The sequence below is a fragment of the Schistocerca gregaria genome, chromosome 9 (genome assembly GCF_023897955.1).
Source record: "Schistocerca gregaria isolate iqSchGreg1 chromosome 9, iqSchGreg1.2, whole genome shotgun sequence".
Lineage (NCBI taxonomy): Eukaryota > Metazoa > Arthropoda > Insecta > Orthoptera > Acrididae > Schistocerca > Schistocerca gregaria.
Genome location: NC_064928.1, coordinates 108,237,528 through 108,251,150, shown reverse-complemented (window position 1 = coordinate 108,251,150; position 13,623 = coordinate 108,237,528). Strand labels below are relative to the sequence as shown.

Sequence of the window (13,623 nt, the reverse complement as noted above, 5' to 3'; positions counted from 1 at the left end):
TTTCATCTGAGAACAATGTCCAAACATCTAGATACCTGTTCTTTGACTGGTACTGCCTTTTGTTATCAGTTTCTAGAATTATTCTTAAAGAAACATTAGCCAATGTAACAGCTGCCGTCCTGAATGGCTGAGCCAATATGATCACACTGACATAATTTCGTGCAAGTACTTGTTTGGTTCTGCAGTTTACCGTAATTCTGCTACAAATACATGTTTTTTGTTGAGTCAGCAAGAAATGTTGAGAACTTGAAAGGAAGAAATTACACAATAACTCACCTCACACTTCCTTCTTGGGAGGATAATTGTCCTTTCTATCATGATTATTTTGAAATATATAAGCCACTGCAGTAAAAAAGTAAATATGAATCATAAATTTTGACATTTGATCCATTTTCATATGTATTACTCTTTAAGTAGAAGAAGAATGGGTAGCTTTGAGGGATGAAGTAGTGAAGGCAGCAGAGGATCAAGTAGGTATAAAGACAAGGGCTAGTAGAAATCCTTGGGTGACAGAAGAAACACTGAATTTAATTGATGAAAGGAGAAAATATAAAAATGCAGTAAATTAAGCAGGCAAAAAGGAATACAAATGTCTCAAAAATGAGATCGACAGGAAGTGCAAAATGGCTAAGCAGGCATGGATAGAGGACAAATGTAAGGACATAGACGCTGATCTCACTAGAGGTAAGATAGATACTGCCTACAGGAAAATTAAAGAGACCTTTGGAGAAAAGAGAACCACTTGTATGAATATCAAGAGCTCATATGGAAACCCAGTTCTACACAAAGAAGGGAAAGCAGAAAGGTGGAAGGAGTATATAGAGGGTCTATACAAGGGTGATGTACTTGAGGGCGATGTTATAGAAATGAAAGAGGATGTAGATGATGATGAAATGGGAGATATGATACTGCGTGAAGAGTTTGACAGAGCACTGAAAGACCTGAGTCGAAACAAGGCCCCGGGGGTGGACAACATTCCATTAGAACTACTGACAGCCCTGGGAGAGCCAGTCCTGACAAAACTCTACCACCTGGTGAGCAAAATGTTTGAGACAGGCGAAATACCCTCAGGCTTCAAGAAGAATATAATAATTCCAATCTCAAAGAAAGCAGGTGTTGACAGATGTGAAATTACCAAACTATCAGTTTAATAAGTCACGGCTGAAACATACTAATGTGAATTCTTTACAGACGATTGGAAAAACTGGCCGAAGCCGACCTCGGGGAAGATCAATTTGGATTCCGAAGAAATATGGGAACACGTGAGACAATACTGACCCTACGACTTATTTTAGAAGCTAGATTAAGGAAGGGCAAACCTACGTTTCTAGCATTTGTAGACTTAGAGAAAGCTTTTGACAATGTTGACTGGAATACTCTCTTTCAAATTCTAAAGGTGGCAGGGGTAAAATACAGGGAGCGAAAGGCTATTTACAATTTGTACAGAAACAAGATGGCAATTACAAAGAGTCGAGGGGTATGAAAGGGAAGCAATGGTTGGGAAGGGAGTGAGACAGGGTTGTCGCCTCTCCCCAATATTGTTCAATCTGTATATTGAGCAAGCAGTTAAGGTAACAAAAGAAAAATTCGGAGTAGGTATAAAAATCCATGGAGAAGAAATAAAAACTTTGAGGTTCCCCAATGACATTGTAATTCTGTCAGAGACAGCGAAGGGCTTGGAAGAGCAGTTGAACGGAATGGACAGTGTCTTGAAAGGAGGATATAAGATGAAAATCAACAAAAGCAAAACGAGGATAATGGAATGTAGTCGAATTAATTCGGGTGATGCTGAGGGAATTAGATTAGAAAATGAGACACTTAAAGTAGTAAAGGAGCTTTGCTATTTGGGAAACAAAATAACTGATGATGGTTGGAGCAGAGAGGATATAAAATGTAGACTGGCAATGGCAAGGAAAGCCTTTCTGAAGAAGAGGAATTTTTTAACTTCGAGTATAGATTCCTCAGGAAGTCGTTTCTGAAAGTATTTGTATGGAGTGTAGCCATGTATGGAAGTGAAACATGGACGATAAATTGTTTGCACAAGAAGAGAATAGAAGCTTTCGAAATGTGGTGCTACAGACGAATGCTGAAGATTACATGGGTAGATCACATAACTAATGAGGAGGTATTGAATAGAAATGGGGAGAAGAAGAGCTTGTGGCACAACTTGACTAGAAGAAGGGATCGGTTGGTAGGGCATGTTCTGATGCATCAAGGGATCACCAATTTAGTATTGGAGGGCAGTGTGGAGGGTAAAAATCATAGAGGGAGACCAGGAGATGAATACACTAAGCAGATTCAGAAGGATGTAGGCTGCAGTACATACTGGGAGATGAAGATGCTTGCACAGGATAGAGTAGCATGGAGAGCTGCATCAAACCAGTCTCAGGACTGAAGACTGCAACAACAACAACAACAACAACAACAACTCTAAGATACATCAATTACATATGGCATAAATGGCTGCCTTCTTAGGCCTGATATTCTTCTGAGTGGCCAGACTCAAAAGTGTTAACTGCACTACTCACTTCTCTACATCCAATCCATCTTTAGTTCCCACTCTGTGCTCATAATCTCTAGACTGAAATGATTAAGTGGTTTTTTGTCTCTGATGCCTCCCACTACGTCTGTCTCTCCTCCTCGGAACACGACAGTCCCTTTCTTATCCTGGGGTAATATGACATTTCCTTCCTGTCTAACCTTCTCCAACCTATCCCTCATCCACCTCCACAGCTAAGTGATCAGTGTGAGCACTACAAGGTCATCAGTCCTGCGACTCACAGTTAGTCACAGAAGAAAGAGGGTCTGCTAATTGTGGATGGATGCAGTCAGGAGAGTCAAATTACAAAATAAGGAAGATTAAACAGACATAATGAAAGGCATACAAGCTGAGACCAAATCTAAAAACTGAGGAGAAAGGGGGGGGGGGGGGGGGGGACAATCTTTCTGTGGAAACATGGTCATGGGGTCCCAGACCAAGACTGAAAAAGAGGTCCCAACCATAACTTCCTTGCCCCTGCTCCAAGAATAAAGTACAACCTTATATCTGGAAATAAAAACCACTTTCACGGAGGAAACTGAGGACCAGTTCAATCATCCATGAATTGTCTCCTAATATAAATTCAAGGAATCAGGATGACTATACTTAGCACGAAGGGCAAAAAAAGGGGACATTCCACCAATATGTGGGATACCATCAGCCTAGCTCCACAACCACATCGTGGGGGTGGGGATCATTACGTAGGAGGAAACAACAAGTGAGCCTGGTATGACCAATATGTAGATGACATAAAACAGTGGACACCTTCCGAGAGGAGCGGAAGGAAGAGGGCCGAACTGCAGTAGACTCTTTGATTGTGCAGAGTTTATTACTATGAGCAGTAGTGCACCAGATGTCATTCCATTTTTGGGCAACGAGAGATTTGACGTGGATCTGCATATCTGCAGCCGATATCAGGAAAGGAAATGACGGATACATACCTGCTTTTCTAGCCAAACGGTCAGCCAGTTGATTCCCTGGGATGTCCACATGACTTGAGACCCAGAGGAAGACAACGGAACAGACAGCATGACCAAGGGCAGAGAGGAGTTGGTGGAGAACAGAGGCCAAAGGGTGAAGAGAGTAACATCCGTCGTTTAGCCTGCAGGCCGCTCATTGAATCTGAACAAATTAAAACACTGTGGAGGGAGGCCTGAGAAACAGAAAGGAGAGCTCTGTGAATAGCTAGTAGCTCTGCTGTGAACACACTACATGATCCAGGTCATAAATGGTGTTCTAAGCCAATAGATGTGGAAGCATATCCCACTTTATCAACTGTCTTAGAGCCATCAGTGTAAAAGATGGTGGCACCTTACTCTGCAAGGATGGCACATACAAGACACTGGAAAACCATACGGGCGACAGAGATCTTAGGACCCTGGAATAAATCAGTCCTAATCCATGGTTAGGCACCATCCAAGGGAGGTAAGACATGGGATGCATTCCAGTGAGTGGAGATCCCGACAGTGGGAAGTAAGTTGCATGTCAACTGGCAATCCCACTCATGGGCAGGTTTCAGGAGGGAGGCATCCCTCATTGCCAAAGAGCACAGGATACATGGGGTGGTCAGGAGATTGGCGAATGGCAATTGAGTAAGGAACCAGGAGTTGGCTCCATTGTATGTGTAGAGGGGGAACCCCTGCTTCTGTGAGGAGACTATCAACGGAACTAGTGCAAAAGGCATCAGGGTCAAGCAGTTTCAAAGCAGAAAGAGCTACTAAGCCATAAACCTGACCACCACAATTTGGTCTGGATAAGACCAGAGTACGGTACAGGTGGAGAAGAGTGGTACAGTCTGCACCCCAAGATGTGTGGCCAGGAGACGGAGTGCATTAGGCATATGCATGCACGAAGTCTTTAGGTGACAATGTGGGGCAGCCATGTCAGCTTGTTATAAAAAATAAGGCCCAAGAAATGAGACATTGATACAACATTGATGAGCTGGTCATCTAAATAAAGTTCTGGATTGTGGAGTACTGCAGGTCGATGACAAAAATGCATAATCCTCATTTTGGAGGGAGAAAACTGGAAGCCATGGGAACTGGGCCATGCAGAGGCCCATTGGATGGCGCCTTGGAGCTGGTGCTCAGCAGGTGTTACCAAGTGGGAGCTGCACAAGATGCAAAAATCGTCGATGTACAATGCTGGGGTAACCACAGAGGTCACAAGCCCATTGATGGCAATGAAGAAGAGTGTGTCAGTTAGCACAGAATCCTGTGGGATACCGTTCTCCTGAATCCGAGAGGCGCTGAGTGAAGTGCCAACTTGAACCCGGAAGAGCCAGTGAGATAAAAACTCGCATATAAAAATCTGAAGCAACCACAGAAGTCCCAGTCATGGAAGGTAACTAAAATGTGATGGTGCCAAGTCATTTTGTATGCCTTATGAATGTCGAAGAGGACTGCGATAAGGTGCCGGCAATGAATAAAAGCCTGTCAGATGGCTGTTTCCAATGTGGAGATCATCTTACCTGAAAGCCACACTAATACAGGGACAAAAGGCCATGAGATACGAGTTCCCAACATTATCTGAATCTAACCATCCTCTCAAGCAGTTTACATAGTACATTCATCAGGATAACTGGGTGGTAACTGTCTAGTGATGTTGGGTCCTTCCCGGCCTTAAGGACAGGGATAATTAACCATTCTGTCTCACTATTGTGACTGAAAAGCACTTCTGAGCCAAATGCAGTTGAAGACCCTGAGATGATGTTGCCTCTGGGGAACCTCCAAGTGTTGGATCATCTGGTTGTGGACGGAATCCAGGCCTGGGCCGTGCCTCGTGAAGCAGTAAGAGTCTACACCAATTCCCATTCAGTGAAGGGTTCATTATAGAGCTCAGCATGGTGCAGGATGAAACAAAGAGGGCTCTGTTCAACTCAACAATTGGCCCTACTGAATGCCAACATTGGGGCCTGTCTGCCTGGCGGCAGCAGGTGAGCGATAGACTCACCGGAAAGTGGTCACTGTCACAACGATCATCATGCGGGGTGGAGAACCATAATTGAGGAGGCACAAATCAAGGTCCTTAATAAGTTGGTCAGCTAGGAGACCCCTACCCATTGAAGTGATACTCTCCCACAGTGGGTGGTGAGTACTGAAGTCCCCCATGAGGAGAAACAGGGGCAGGAGTTACTGGATTAAGATAGACAGTGCAACGTAAGGAAGTGACCTACCTGGAGGGAGGTAGACATTCCAATTGGTGTGCTGGAGTCATTTGCACTCAAACTACTATTGCTTCCAGGTTGGTATGTGGTGGGATCCAGTCACTAATAATATTGGAGCGAACCAGAGTGCAGACCCCAGCAGATGCTATGCCGGGGCCAACACGGTTCTGACAAAATGCCTGATAACCACCAAATGTAGGAGAGTGGTCATCACGGAAATGTGTTTCTTAAAGAACAAGACATAATGCAGAATAGGAGACGTGACGTTTCATTTCCGGAAGGTGACAGTAGTATCCGTTGCAATTCCACTGGATGATCGTGTGGCGAGAGATCACGGGAATGGGGCTGGGGTAAGGAAGAGGTAGGGGGAGGAAATAAAGTAACAGTGGAAAAACATTGAAGATACTGACACTGGACGAAATCTCTCATATTTGTGGCGAGCCTCAACATAAGACAAGCGATCAAGGGACTTTTATTCTTACATCTTCTTCTCTCTCTTGTAAGCCGGTCAATCCGGTGAGTGAAGGGAGTGGCCTTCAGCACAACTGAGACATGCAGGTGGTGGAACACAGAGGCTTCCCCCATGGAGTGGAGGAAGTCTTGTTCAACGGGCAGCCTGACCACATCTTACTACAAGACTCCACTTCACTTTGGCAGTGAATGTGTCCCCATCCATTCTAGTACAGACGAGGCAGTGGGGAAAGTGTTTTATCCCAAGACCGCAAGCCTGGCCCTCCTCCCATGGTGTAGCCAAGGAAGGTAAGATTGACAGCTCATATGAAGCAGCATTCAATGATCCTTCGCCATTCGAAGAGACGGCTGTATGAGAACGGCCAGATTTCTGCAGCTTGATACACTACATGTGCCAAGCTTCTGTCCTGATACCACCCACTCCGAGCAGGGGCTCTCCCCATGGGCACCATCCAGCCACAGCCAGGGCTGTCTGGCAAGGCGGCCATTGTATGGAGTTCCGATGCTCCAAGGAGACAAGCAACCACTCCTTGGCATACATGGGGAGGGACATTTCAGGTATCAGTAGTGTGATCCATGCTGCCAAGAGGGGAAGGAAGGTGGGAGAGGAATCTACAGCACTGATGTTAGGGAGGACATTCTTCCCCAAATGGTTCTTACTAAAAATATGAAATTTTGAAGTGGACATCAAACCTCAAGTGGGAACCTAAATGCCAGAAAGGATGATAGAACACACTGAAGGAACAAAATTGCAAGCAATACAGGAAACCAGGTGGATAGCCAGGTTGATATAAATCAGAAAACCGCAAGGGGGGAAGGAGGGGGTAACGGGAAAGGAGTAAGGATAGGGAGGAAGAGCAGGCTGAAGGAAATACAGCCAGGGAAGGAAGAATTGTCTCCAATAGCTCGGGGCCCCATGTGCGCCACTCGTGAACTCTTGAAAGAACTGTGAGCCCCTGAGGGGGGCTCCTTGTATGGAGGATATGGGTTCAATTCCTGATAAGGCATGGGTTTTTTCCTAACTGGGAGCATTGGGACAGTGTGCACTTATCTTTGTGACACTAGCTGAGGAGCTACATAAACAAGATGATGTGGTTCTCAGGTCTGGAAAGCTGACAATATCCAGAAGAATGGTGTGCTGATCCTGTGCCCCTCTGTACCCCATACAAATGACACCATTCGGCAGAGGATGACACAGTGGCCAGTCGGTACTGAATGTTGTGTCAGGGTCAGTATATATGCGATTGCAGTCTTTCTCGGCGTATTCCATTGATGAAATCTTCTCGGGTTATCAGCCGAGTGGTGGCTTCGTCTTGTCGCAACGTTTCGATGAGTTTCGTACCCATCATCTTCTGGCGAAGTGTCGGGATGCTGTGTTCCACCTATCTATATAGTTGCTAGACCGTTGTCCGTCTCTGTAGGCCGGCCAATCACGCTTCTCCGGAAGGGAGTGCCGCGTCAGTGGTGGGGGAACCCGTCGCGGCCGGTGGTGGGGGGCCGCGGTGCGGCCTTGGCGTCGAGGCCCGGTGGATATCCATTCTGTCTGCGGGCGCTGCTGCCTTCCGATTGGAGCGTTCCTGACGTATCATGTCAAGTGTGGGGTTCCACGCTGCGCTAAGCTGAAATCCGCTGTCTCTGTTTACTAAATTGTTGTGCAGACGAATCTCCACTGCCAGAAGATGATGGGTACGAAACTCATCGAAACGTTGCGACAAGACGACGCCACCACTCGGCTGATAACCCGAGAAGATTTCATCAATGGAATACGCCGAGAAAGACTGCAATCGCATATATCACACCTCTACGGGGAGGAGGTCCAGTGCAGCTACAAGATGCTGCAGAATCTACGAATCAAGAAGGGAAAGCTGCTCAGCAGATTAGCCTTCTTGCTAAGGTGTCGGGATAAGGACGTGATGCCGCAGTTTGCTAACTTGCCGCACCCTGTCAACACGGCGAGGACAAAGCGCATATTACGACGGGCTGGTTCAGCCTTGGTACGGGAACACATACGTGTGACCAGAATGGAACTCGACAAGAACGCCAAGACTTTGCTCACTCCCCACCTGTTCCTAGCTTCCACTCTCCCAGCACACACTTGGGAGTGGCTGGACGGCAATACGTACGCTAGCAGTGAGCTCCACAAGAAGAAAGATACCAACAAACAGTGCGATAAGTTCCTCAGACTTCCGGGCGGACGTCAACAGGAGGAGAAAGCCAGCAAGACTAAGACCGTCATCAACTTGACAGGAAGAGCACTGGATGAGCCAACGATCTCCGTGCTGTCGAAAGGTCTGAACTTTGCTCTGGTTCCTAGGACGTTACCAAAACGTGACATCATCAGCAACGTCGAGCAAGCTATACGTGGACTCCCTCTGAGAGCAGCCAAGGAAGTGAGGAGGGAGACCAGTAGGGTACTCGAGAAAGCAAGAATGCCAAAGAACAACATTACGGCAGAAGAGCGCAGGGCGCTGTTGAACCTTCGCGATGACAAAGATACAGTGGTCTTAGCAGCAGACAAAGGTAATGCGACGGTCCTTCTGAAGTCAGAAGATTACTGGCAGAAGATCGACACACTACTACAAGATCCAGCATACAAAGAAGTGGGGAAAGATGCGACTGCTTCTGTTACACGCAAGACCATTGATCTTCTCAACAGCTCAGGACTCGACAGAAACACCACCAGGAAGCTTTACCCTCGGGCACCGGCTCCACCGCGACTGTATGGCCTCCCGAAGATTCATAAGGAGAATGTCCCTCTACGTCCCATACTGAACACCATAAATTCTCCGACGTATGGGGTAGCCAAGCACCTAGCACAGCGGTTAAAACCACTCGTGGGTCACTGCCCTCATCATGTCAAGAACTCGACCGAATTTGTTAAGGTACTCCAAGAGTTACGCCTGGAAGAGAATGATCTACTAGTCAGCTTTGATGTCACTTCTCTCTTCACCCGGGTGCCACTAGAGGATTCCTTGGCTTTACTCGAAGATCACTTTGATGAAGACACACTCAGACTCTTTCGTCACGTGTTAACGACAACGTACTTCAAATGTGGCCGGAGATTGTATGAGCAAACAGATGGTGTTGCCATGGGTTCTCCCCTGGCCCCAGGTATTGCCAACTTATACATGGAACACTTTGAAGAGGTGGCACTGAACACCGCCTGCCACAAACCGAAGGTGTTCTACAGATACGTTGATGACACTTTTGTGGTGTGGCCTCACGGCAAGGAACATCTACAAGGGTTCCTACGCCATCTCAATGGCATACATGACAGCATCAAATTCACCATGGAGGTAGAAGAGAATGGTTGCCTCCCCTTCTTGGATATTTTGATCAAGAAAAATCCGGACGGTACGTTGGGACACTCTGTTTACAGGAAGAAGACGCACACGGATTTATATCTGAATGCTCGGAGCTGCCACCATCCGGCACAACGTAACTCGGTACTAACCACCTTAGTACAAAGAGCCAGGTCCATCTGTGACAGTGAGAGTTTGCCGCGTGAGCTAGCACATCTACGGGAAACTTTCCGTAAGAACGGCTACACCGAGACACAAATAGGACGGGCCTTGCGTGCGGACAAGAGGCGGGAGCAGACACCAGTAGAAGACGAAGAAAAACGTGTAGCTTTCCTGCCGTTTGCCGGACCGGCGACAGCCAAGATCGCGAGAATATTAAAGAAGCACGAAATAACGACCATCTTTCACGCACCGCGGAAAGTTAAAGATATTCTTGGCTCAACCAAGGACCACCTGGGCTTACAGACGCCAGGAATCTACAGTATTGGGTGCGAATGTGGGATGGAATACATCGGGCAGACACAACGATGTATCTCCCAGCGCTGTGCTGAACACATCAGAAACGTACGACTGGGACAGACTAACAAGTCTGCGGTAGCAGAACACAGCATTACCGAGGGACACACCTTCGAATTCGAAAACACGAAGAAGCTGTGTAGCGCCAACCGTTTCTGGGACTCCATCTTCAAAGAGGCAGTGGAGATTCGTCCGCACAACAATGTAGTAAACAGAGACAGCGGATTTCAGCTTAGCGCAGCGTGGAACCCCACACTTGACATGATACGTCAGGAACGCTCCAATCGGAAGGCAGCAGCGCCCGCAGACAGAATGGATAGCCACCGGGCCTCGACGCCAGGGCCGCACAGCGGCCCCCCACCACCGGCCGCGACGGGTTCCCCCACCACTGACGCGGCACTCCCTTCCGGAGAAGCGTGATTGGCCGGCCTACAGAGACGGACAACGGTCTAGCAACTATATAGATAGGTGGAACACAGCATCCCGACACTTCGCCAGAAGATGATGGGTACGAAACTCATCGAAACGTTGCGACAAGACGACGCCACCACTCGGCTGATAACCCGAGAAGATTTCATCAAGGGCCAGTATAGCTAACATAACCTATCCCTCTCTCTTCCACAAGGCACTAATAGCTCTGAAAGCAGGGATAGCATACATATTCTCTTAAGTGTCTCTCATAGTGTAACAAGAGTCCCACAGTCAGGGAATGAGTGTAGAGGAGGGGATGTCAAGAATGGACCGTTCAAAGCGACAGGGTGACATGGCCTCACTTCAGGAGACAGTGTTAACCTACAATTAAAATGGGAAGTAACTCACAGGTGAATTGTGAGATAGGCTCCCATTAGTGGCTCCGGGCTGTTGTGGCCTCTGGGGCTGTGGGTGTGGCTGTGGCGGCTGTGGTTTCTGTTGTTGATGCTGCGCCTGCTGCTGTGGCGGAGGTGGAGGGGGGTGGCGGCGGCGGAGGAGGTGGCGGAGGCTGAGATGGTTGCTGTGGCTTCTGCAGCTGCTGGAGCTGTGGTTTCTGTTGTGGCTGCTGTTGCTGCTGCTGCTGCTTCTGCTGAGGCTGCAGTTGGGCCTGTTGTGGCTGGATTTGCTTCTGTTGTTGTGGTTGCTTTGGCTGCTGCTGTGGTGGTGGTGGATGTTGTTGTTGTTGTTGTTGTTGTTGTTGTTGCTGCTGCTGTTGGTGCTTTTGCTGCTGCAGCTGTTTTTGATTATGTTGCTCCATGGGAGAGCATGATGGAATGGGAGGACCATCAGACGTGCCTGATGCTGTTGAGACAGTCATCACTTTACTGCTACCTGGAACAAAGATTTAGTCTGATGTAGGATGATTCTCTCTCTCTCTCTCTCTCTCTCTCTCTCAAACACACACACACACACACACACACACACACACACACACACACACACACACACACACACACACAAATTGTGCCTGTCAACAAATCCACGTCTCAGGAAAAAGAACACCCAAGCTTTTATGCTGAAGATTTTAGTGTCTTGCAGTGTGGCTGGCTCACCATGTTTATTCTGTGGATCAGGAAGCTGCAGTTATTTGATGTAGCATTTTCATTATTTTCAGTGTTTTCTCTTTTTTATTACAATTTTTAAACCTGACTAAAATGCATGATATTGTGTGTGGTGTGTGTGTGTGTGTGTGTGTGTGTGTGTGTGTGTGTGTGTGTGTGAGAGAGAGAGAGAGAGAGAGAGAGAGAGAGAGAGAGAGAGAGAGAGAGAGAGAGATACAAGACACTGTGAATTACAAGATCTGACTGCAGCTTTGTATCTTTCATCACTATAGATTTGTGGAGATTTCTTATTAACAATAATATTTTGTGATCCAAGCAATTGTTACATGTGTACAAGGTGTGATTCAGAAGCTTCAAGGATTATTAATTTCTGAATAGGGGAGCGCACGCGGACCGGTTCTGAAGGGTGGGGGAAGTAGTGGGGGGGTCTCAGGGAACGAATTGACGCTGTGGCAGTTGTCTCCGGAAACCTGGAGAGTGCGCACCACTTGCAGTGTTAGTGCTTGTCATTGACCTCGGTCGAAAAGTGGGAGAGGCGAAAATGGAGCAGCACTTTGAGCAGCGTTATGCGATTAAGTTTTGCGTGCGACTGAACAAAACTTCCACGGAGCCTCTCAGTATAATTCAAGAGGCCTTTAAGGAAGAAGCCATGTCCCGTGCAATGGTTTTCATGTGGAACAAACATTTAAAAGATGTACAATTTTGGTAAACATTTTTGGAATACAGTGATCAATAGATTATTATATTTTGACTCAAGTTCAGTCTCGATCACACCATTTATGTCTCAAAGACATAGGTAACCAGTTTCGGTTATTTTTACATAACCATCATCTGACCTGTGGATTAATTTTAGGAAATACTAGAAACCAATCTTAAAAATAAAATGAAAGTGTCTAGTGACGTCAAAATTCCTTTAACAAGATAAAATAAAATAAATTATACCCATGGTTTCCTTAGGATGGTAGGCGGAGCTCTCCTCAGCTGCTACGAAGTCAACTGATGGTTATGAATGCTGAGCACGAGCTTAAATATGCAGAGGCTCCGCCTACTTCCTGTCACACTACTTCATAACTGCCAAACACCGTTCATAATGTGACAACTTGTCAAAGTATAAAAATAGGAAATACACTAATAACATAAAATTGATTCATTTAAAATGTCTGATTAACAGATAGTTAGTATGTGTACAGCTTATTTATGTTTTAGATAAAAACGGTAAACTATGATGTGTAATAGTTGTGCCCTCTATGGGCAACCTTAATACTATTACAGTGTCAGTTACATCAAAGATGTGAAAGTCCTTGGAGTTGTGGTATATATCGATTATACCGAATCGCCTACATCACAATTGCATCTTTGTTGGATGTTGCAGAATTGTCTTACTTTAACTGTAGTTTTCATAGCAATATTCTTTATAGCAGTAGGGTAGCAGCCAAGAGTACGTTCTGCATTATGTATGTCTGAATAACTGATGAAACTGCTGATTAATTAACGGCGCATGACTGTATGCCAGGAAATGCTCCAACAGTTGAATGTTGTTCCGAACCTTCTGGAGAAAGCGGTTACTGCTGATGAGACCTGGGTCTACAAACGCGATCCCCAGTTGAAGTGTCAAAGCTCAGAATGGCACACTGCTTCCTCGCTGAAGCCCAAGAAAGCTTGCATGAGCAAGTTGTGTGTGAAGTGCATCTGATTGTCTTTTTTTTCCTTGATGGTAAAGGAGTGATTCACAAGGAGTTTTTTGCTCGTGGACATACTCACTCGGCTGACTTTTACACTGGAGTGCTCCGCCACTTGAGGGATTGAGTTCACCACGTCCACCCGGAGATCAAGGGTGACTGGCTTCTCCACCATGACAATGTGCCCACTCACACGTCATGCGCAGGCACCGAAGTTTTGGTCAAGTTCAATGTGACAACACTGCTGCAGCCACCCTACAGTCCCGACTTGGCTCCAAGTGACTTTTTCCTCTTCCCCTAAATCAAGACAGGCCTAAAAGGGAAGAAATTCGACTCCATCAATGCCATCCAGCAGGCTTCAACGAGATCCCTTGATAGCATGATGCTCGAGGCCTTTCAGAAGGTCTACAAACAGTGG

The 13,623-nt window shown here is 46.5% G+C and overlaps 1 protein-coding gene across 1 annotated transcript in view; it reads right to left on the bottom strand.

Moving 5' to 3' along the window:
• Nucleotides 1-11,109, bottom strand: part of LOC126292264 (uncharacterized) — a 73,615-nt gene extending 62,506 nt beyond the window's left edge. Inside the window, exon 1 of the mRNA XM_049986163.1 lies at nucleotides 10,814-11,109. Coding sequence (XP_049842120.1) covers nucleotides 10,814-10,839 — 26 coding nt within the window. The 5' untranslated portion in view covers nucleotides 10,840-11,109. The remainder of the gene's footprint in view (nucleotides 1-10,813) is intronic.
• Nucleotides 11,110-13,623: the final 2,514 nt, after the last annotated feature.